Genomic DNA, 7,500 nt, shown 5'->3' with positions numbered 1-7,500 from the left:
AACAGAACTATGAATCTGAGGAGAAGTTGGTATCTTTCACATATCGCCCTCATTTACATGCTGATGGAATGTTTTTCCTGAATATCAGAGGTCTCAATGACATCACCATTGAAACATACAGGGTAATCCACGACTTTAAAACAGGTGAGCTGTATAATATTTTGGTCACATGTGTGCAAACTTTATTTGTTACTCATTACTAGATTGCAAAAAATACATTCAAATACATTATGTCTTCTAGTTAGTAGGAACACTGTTTCTATTGTTTGTTATATTGTAAAGATACTCAGGACACACAAGATTCATAGAGCTTAGGAAAACTATAATGTGTACTTGGCAAAATTGTACCAGCTTTTAGGGAACATTATTGCAGGAGGCAGCTAGGAAATATGCATCACTCAGGTCTTGCCTTCTTGTCTTTAATGTTTCCCTTTTTGGAGTGAGTTCTGCCCTAGTGCACCATGGGATGACCAACAGCATCGCCTTCCTCAGTCAGCACATCCTTCTCTCATCACTCCTATAGTTCTCTTGTTGGTAGTGTATCACTTTTGCAAACTTCAGAATGCTGTGTGGAAAAGTGCTGCACTAGTCTGGTGTTAGGACAGCTGTTTTGACAGCTTGATCCAGACAGCTTAGATTGAGTTTGTTAATGGTGCTAAATCCTGTGTTGAGTTGGCTATCAAATTAGCTGATTGCACCAGAGGAAATCACTTTATCCAGTTGTCAGCAACATTGCTTCATCTCAAACTTTATCTTAAAACTGGCACAGTCTTCCAGGTGTTCCATCATAAGGCATATTTCTTTTTAAGTATTCTTTCAGATTAAAAAAAAATTATAATGGGTGTTATTCCTAGAATTCATCCCTAGTTAACATTGATTCCTATCATTTAGTACTTTGCTGTCTTTTGAGTTATTTTTAAGACTTAGCCTAGCAGATACTTGGGAATATATTTTTCAAGTTTTCTCACTGGGAGGCACATTTTTATTTTTTCACAGATAATGGACCTTTCATCACTATCCATCAACATCCAAAAGTATACCCTGCAGCTCACAGGCATACCATATTTGCATGTCTCCTATAGACCACTACCTCACCAGGCTTCCTTTTTTCACCCAAACATGCTTTTTGATTTGGACAAAAGTCAGCTGGATTACTGTAAAAGTACATTTATATATCCTACCCTTATTCCTACAGTTGTGTTATCATTTTACTTTGCTTCTGGTACACTGATAGCATAATCAGTATTACAGCACAGTTGGCTCCTAGCATTCACAACCAAAGAAAAGTAAAATATTGAAATACCTGAAGAAAACTATGAAATAATGAATAACAACAAAGAGTCCTGGAAAATAGGTTTATATATTAAATACATGATAGAAATAGGTATTTTTAATGAACATCAGATTGTAGCATTTTTTTTTACAACACATTCACTTCTTTTTACCCTTTGTGCAGAATTGAATTGTGGGCCCTGCAGTTTCTATCTAAAGTATTCTTAAGCATCATAAGGTCACAATGCACATTGGCAAAACAAAATTTTGCAAAGGGATGTCTGCCTCTGCTATCTGTCAGTAGTCATTCATGATAGTTTCACTACTCAAAAAGAGCAAGGGAGCTTGTGGATTGTATTGGAGCATAATCTTAGTGAATGTTAAGGGTCAACTGACTGCATTAGTGGTCTTTCAAAGCAGTTTGATGCCTGGGTATTAATTATTTAGTCAGACAAAATATTTGTGGTTATCACTGTGTTGATCTTTTCTTATCAGTAGAAACATTACAGTGATTATAAAAGAAATCAAACTCCTTACCCAATGATTAATATTTTTCTTATCCAAAAGGATTATTAATGCTTTCTACAAGGCATCTTTTTCATGTATTGTCTACAATTAATATTGTGGATGAATGTTTAACATAACATTTTAAAGACTATATTATTTCAGATTTTATAAAAAAGCAGGTGAAATTCAAATACTTATAAACATCTTTCATTTATATGATATTCTGATATATTTTACATTAATAAGTAGCAAATTCTTTTGAGGTATCAGACGTTAGGTGAATGAATGATATATTTCCTTTATATCACATTTTTGTGAAAGTAAAGTAATTTAATATGCAGTTTTATGTTGAAGATTCCTGCCCTTTTCTGTGGTTTGTCTTTATCACTAAGTAAGCCATGTGTTACATTTGGAAATCAGAGATATTTTATTATGTACTACAGTTTCCTCCATGCTTTTTTCAGGGATTCAGTACATGATCAATGAGAAGACCAGCAATTGTAGCATCCAAGGAATTCCACTCACAGCCTTAGATGCTGTACCAGCGGAAAATCAACACATTCGTCTCCGCCATGCTTCTGAACTGATTTCAATTGATCCTAACATGTTCATCTACAAAGGCACAGTGAGTGTAAAAAAAATAAAAATTATTGCAGAATTAGTTTTGCCACTATCTAAATGATATAAAATATATGTGATTATATAATTTACTTCTTTAACAATGTTATTTATTGCTTGATTTGTTTTTACTTCAAGAAAGCATATTATGCACCATTGATGAAGTATTGTTTACACTGATTTTTCATTTCAGAGGCGTGTGCGGGGGATTCTTTGTGATGTGTGGGTGGCAGAGCGAGGTTTACGGAAGGGTCAGTACTCAACTGTAGAGATCTACTTTTCACATGAGAACTGGACTGTTGAGGTGGAGGTATTTAACAAGGTCCACCAGGTGCCCATCGGAATATCATCCTATGTTGCTGTTGCTGTAAGTGTCCAGCAGTTTTTTGAGACTCCAACTCAAATGATCAATGAAAATATGAAAGTTATTTGGGGTAGTATATTTAAAAATTAAAATGAAGGTGATGTTGAATAGCTTTTGTTTGAAAAAATATGATGCTATTAATATTTCAATATGATGTGCTTTCCTTATTTCTGTGCAGTTTAGCAGTCTTCATATATATTTTTTCTTTTTTGTTATTCTTTTTGCACTTCTGTCATGTCATTATGTTTGAATTATAAGTAATATCAGTATATAATCTTTCTCCAATACTTTCTTTATCAGGACAATCCAAGTCACTGGGCCTCTGTTGTACACACTTTCTTCTATCAATACAGCGACGGTCATCCCTCGTGGCGTCACTTTGATATTTCTCCCTGCCTTAATCGCATCAATCGCATCTTCCTCATTCTTAGTCTTGAGGTTTCTTACTCTGAACTTGTTCACTACAATCTTGAAGCAGCAAAGAATTCTATTAGGAGAGCAGTTGCTGGAATAGCTGGAGTGTCACCGCTTCGCATCACTGACCTATTTGTGAGTGCTTTGTTTGTGTTGTTATTTGGTGATTGATTCATTTTTTTATTATACTGCAATTTTTGGTATAGAGGGCACACCAACATTTAGGATAATTCCTAATTTAGCATGAAATGTGTATGGACATATAAAAGTGGGGGATTTATTTTTAAGCTTGCCCTGGGCCCTCACTGGACTCCCTCATCTCAAACTAGACCATTTTTGGTGATCAGAGAATTTTAGATTATTGTTACACTTTTATGTTTGATTGCTGTTTTAATGATTCAAATACAATTAATCTCTTTAGCATGGTTGTCCAACTCAAAAGCCTTTGAAGGCAAATTTTCCTCTTATTTTAGTTACTGTCTTGAGGGGCTATTAGGTACCTGGTTTTCTGGGACTAAGGTAAAAACTAACAGATACTTCATACCCATTGGTAATTTTATTTTGATTTTCCTTCATGACAATCAGAATCACCCCATGGGCTGTTTATGACCATACCAAGGGCCACATATGGCCTATGGGCCATAAATTTGACCCTTATTCTTTAGTATCAGCAATGCTAATAAATATTACTTTTATATACATATATATATATATATATATATATATATATATATATATATATATATATATATATATATATATATATATATATATATATATGTTGTTGTCAGACCTGCTTGGGACTACTGAAACTAAATTGGCTGCCAGAACGTTTACAGCGTAAGCAACAATCACTAAAAACCATTTCATTATCTAAAGGATTACATAATTTAGGGAAGGGTTATTTTGCTTCATAAGAGACTGTGGCATGCTGATTCAAAATGTGATTTGGGTATTGGTGTAAATGCAGGGCTTGTAAATGGAAGAGCTACCACAGTAATTTACTAATTATTCCGTATTTATTTTTTTGTCAGTGGAATTATTCTTATAATATTGTATAACATAGATTCATTTGAAAGCCAGGATTGTTAAAAAAGGGAAACTCCTGAACTTGGGCTGCTAGCATTCATCATTTTAAAAGACAATAACCAATACTCAGGGTCAGATTTTGAAAGAGAAAAAAAGTGCAAAATACACTGCAAAATATGGTATGTGAAATGGTTAACATTGTACTTATGAACTATGATTAACAATCTGCTAAAGAGTACCTCAATGTCTCACTTGAATATTCATCCTGCAAATATATATTAAAATCAAGTAATATGTAAAAACTCCAAAGGGACATAAAAAGATTGATATAGAAGCTTTAAGAGATGACATTAATCTAATTGATTTTATTGCTACACGAGGTTTTGCTTTTGATGTAATATCAGTTGAATGGAGGTTGAAATAAGGTCATACCAAAATTGTGGTAACAGCAACTAAAGCAGTTGCACTGAGTGGAAATTAATAATTTTTTTGTTAAGAATAATCCACATAGAGTGATGTCAAAAATGTGAAGGTAGCTGAAAAGTTATAAGAAAAAAAATTAAAGGGTAATTATTCTTTCTGTACATATATGCATTCTATATTACATTAGAACAGCAGCATCCCAGAGCAGATATGTTTTAAAATCATATCCTTTTGCATAATGAGAAACTTTTGAGGATACTTAAATTTCCAGGTGTTAATTGTATAACAACTTTAAACCCAGGTCTTTCACTGTTCCCTCCATTAATTTATATATTCTTGTTTCATTTTTTAAAACAGTGAATACAATTTGATCATATAATAAGTAACTAGTACTCTCTTTTCTTCATAATAATTAGTTCACACGAACGTGGGCCCTAACAAAAAATATTTGTTTTTTTTTCTAAACAAATTAGTCTTTCTGAATATGTGAATGCATCCCAGGAAGATATCATTATTTGGAAAAAATATAGTAGCTACTTTTAATAAACAGTCAGAAAATATATATATATTGCCATTGGCAGTTAAGATGGTTTATAAAAGTGCTCTGGTTTCTTGTCAGTTAAGATAGTAATTGCAGATAACTTTGCAAAGTTTTTGTCAGATTTCATTTCACAAAAGGTTATGACTGTATTGTATACCTTTTTCATATTTATTTTGATATTGGCTCTTGATATATAAAAGGAAACAAAGGGATAAAAAAAAAATGTTTTCCATTAATTATTATAAGTGAAATTTAAATTTACTCTCATGTATTAGGTTGGATTACGATATAAAACCTTGAAATATTTTATCCTTAATTATGTAGTTGACACTTTACTCATTTAAGTAATTACCTTTTATGCAAGTGAAAGTTTAGTGTCTGCTTTTGTGAGTGTATATATATACTAAATATAATGCTTTCCATATCTCTTTCAACAGCTAAGTAGTCGTCAAGCAACAGGTGAGGTGGATGTATGGTTTGTGCTACTAGAGAAACCCGATGTAACTGGGCCTGTTCTTACACCCCGACCTCAACTCATGATGGCTGATGCATACAAGCTTCTTCATGATATTACTCATAAACACAATGTCTCCGTCAAGCTTGATCTTTCTCCCAAGAAAAAGCTTGTAAGTAAAAATGTTTATTTTTTGTGCCCAATGCTGCCTTGTCCCTGAGGAAAAATACTATATTTTGTTAAGTGATGATGTACTAATATTTTATTTTTTATTTTGTCAGTTCGTCACCATCAAGCGAGGATCACTGGAGACAACAACAGAGGCTCTCCATCCACACATGCGACATCGATCCTTGCGGTATCTTAAGGCAGGTTACACTGCTGGCAGTATGGCTGGCCTAGGATTTTCCATGGCTATTCTTGGTACGTGTATGGGCATTTTTGTAGGATTCTTATTGTGGAAACGTCATACTTCTGTGCCCTATCAAGTTACAGAATGACGCCGAGGCTTTGTTGATTTGGATGGCCCAAGCATTCTAACATAATAAGTCTCTTTAGAGCTGTGGAGAGTTGTTGAGTTTGACTATAAGAAAAGTCAGTTTAAGTAATTAAATTTGAAATATATATGAAACAAGCCTTACCACTCAAATAGCATAGCAAAAGTCAGTGTGAATATTCTGATATGGGAATAAGATAAAAATTTAAGAAGTGAATACTCAATCTGTCTTACTTGAAAATATCCTAAGCCTTTCTTATTGAACATTCAGTATAATTCAGGGTTCAAAGAAAGCTTAATTAGACAGAAAAAGTTCACTGAAAGTGCATTTAAAAGAAGTGAAAACAGTCCTGCTTGAAGGAAAATTCTGAAGTTCATGAACTGATTAATTTTGTGTCGTTCTCATTTAATACTTATAGATCATGTACTTGTACAGGATATATAAGTTTCTGTGTGAAAATGAAAATAGTTACCACCCTTTCATGGCAATATTTATGTGTTCTGCTGTATGAGGAGTTATATCCAATACCTGGAAGTGCTCAAATTGTATGACTGCAACATTTTATGCACCAAGATTGCAAGATAAGCAAATCTGTACTGACCCTAGCAGCATTAATTTATCAATATTATTGTATTCATACATTTAGTTAAGGTAGTTCTGGCATAGAACAAATATTAGACTGATTTGATCTTCTGGCTACACAAAAATGATGAAGAATTGTCAGACAGTAAGAAAATTAAAGATTTTCCTGTTTAATTTATCATTTATTTATGTATGTATGCATGTATAAAGGTAAAATGCATGCATACATGTGTGTACACATCTTTACACACACACACACACACACACACACACACACACACACACACACACACACACACACACACACACACACACACACACACACACACACACACACACACACACACACACACACACACACACACACACACACACACACACAAATGTACATACATACATGTGTATGAAGTATTAATAACTTTTGCCAAGTGTTATTTGACGTTACTGCGTGATAATATTGGAGAAAATTTTGTATGACATAAAAGTGCTTCCAAGCTTTAGTTACTTGCTTAGTAAATCTGATAATACACCAGCTTACTTTTTGTTATAAGAAAGAAGAAAGTTTGTGATGTATGGAGGTGCTGGTTGACTGTATCAAATTTATTTATTGGCCCTGAACATTTAGTCACAATTTTGTCCCATAACTGTCTTTAATAGAGACAGTCTTAAATGAAATCTGCATCTGTACCTAATTAGCATGATGACAAAATACTACTATCTTTTAGGGCTGGAACTCATATATGATCTTTACATTATCTAAATATAAATTTCATAAGCATCATAAAAATCAATACTTTTT

General features: G+C 33.3%; 1 protein-coding gene across 2 annotated transcripts in view; it reads left to right on the top strand.

Moving 5' to 3' along the window:
- The window catches only part of LOC113822915 (uncharacterized), a 31,656-nt gene extending 24,571 nt beyond the window's left edge, over positions 1-7,085 (top strand). For both annotated transcript variants that reach the window (XM_027375455.2, XM_070127117.1), the window contains exons 8-13: positions 1-144; positions 2,244-2,404; positions 2,591-2,764; positions 3,062-3,310; positions 5,606-5,794; positions 5,904-7,085. The exon at positions 1-144 is cut by the window's left edge and continues 25 nt beyond it. In XM_027375455.2, the coding sequence (XP_027231256.1) occupies positions 1-144; positions 2,244-2,404; positions 2,591-2,764; positions 3,062-3,310; positions 5,606-5,794; positions 5,904-6,122 (1,136 nt within the window). In that variant the 3' untranslated portion in view covers positions 6,123-7,085. The remainder of the gene's footprint in view (positions 145-2,243; positions 2,405-2,590; positions 2,765-3,061; positions 3,311-5,605; positions 5,795-5,903) is intronic.
- The last annotated feature ends 415 nt before the right edge of the window (positions 7,086-7,500 follow it).

This window comes from Penaeus vannamei, chromosome 11, assembly GCF_042767895.1.
Source record: "Penaeus vannamei isolate JL-2024 chromosome 11, ASM4276789v1, whole genome shotgun sequence".
Taxonomy (NCBI): Eukaryota; Metazoa; Arthropoda; class Malacostraca; order Decapoda; family Penaeidae; genus Penaeus; species Penaeus vannamei.
The sequence above is the reverse complement of the archived record's forward strand: the minus strand, read 5'-3'. Positions and strand labels throughout refer to the sequence as shown.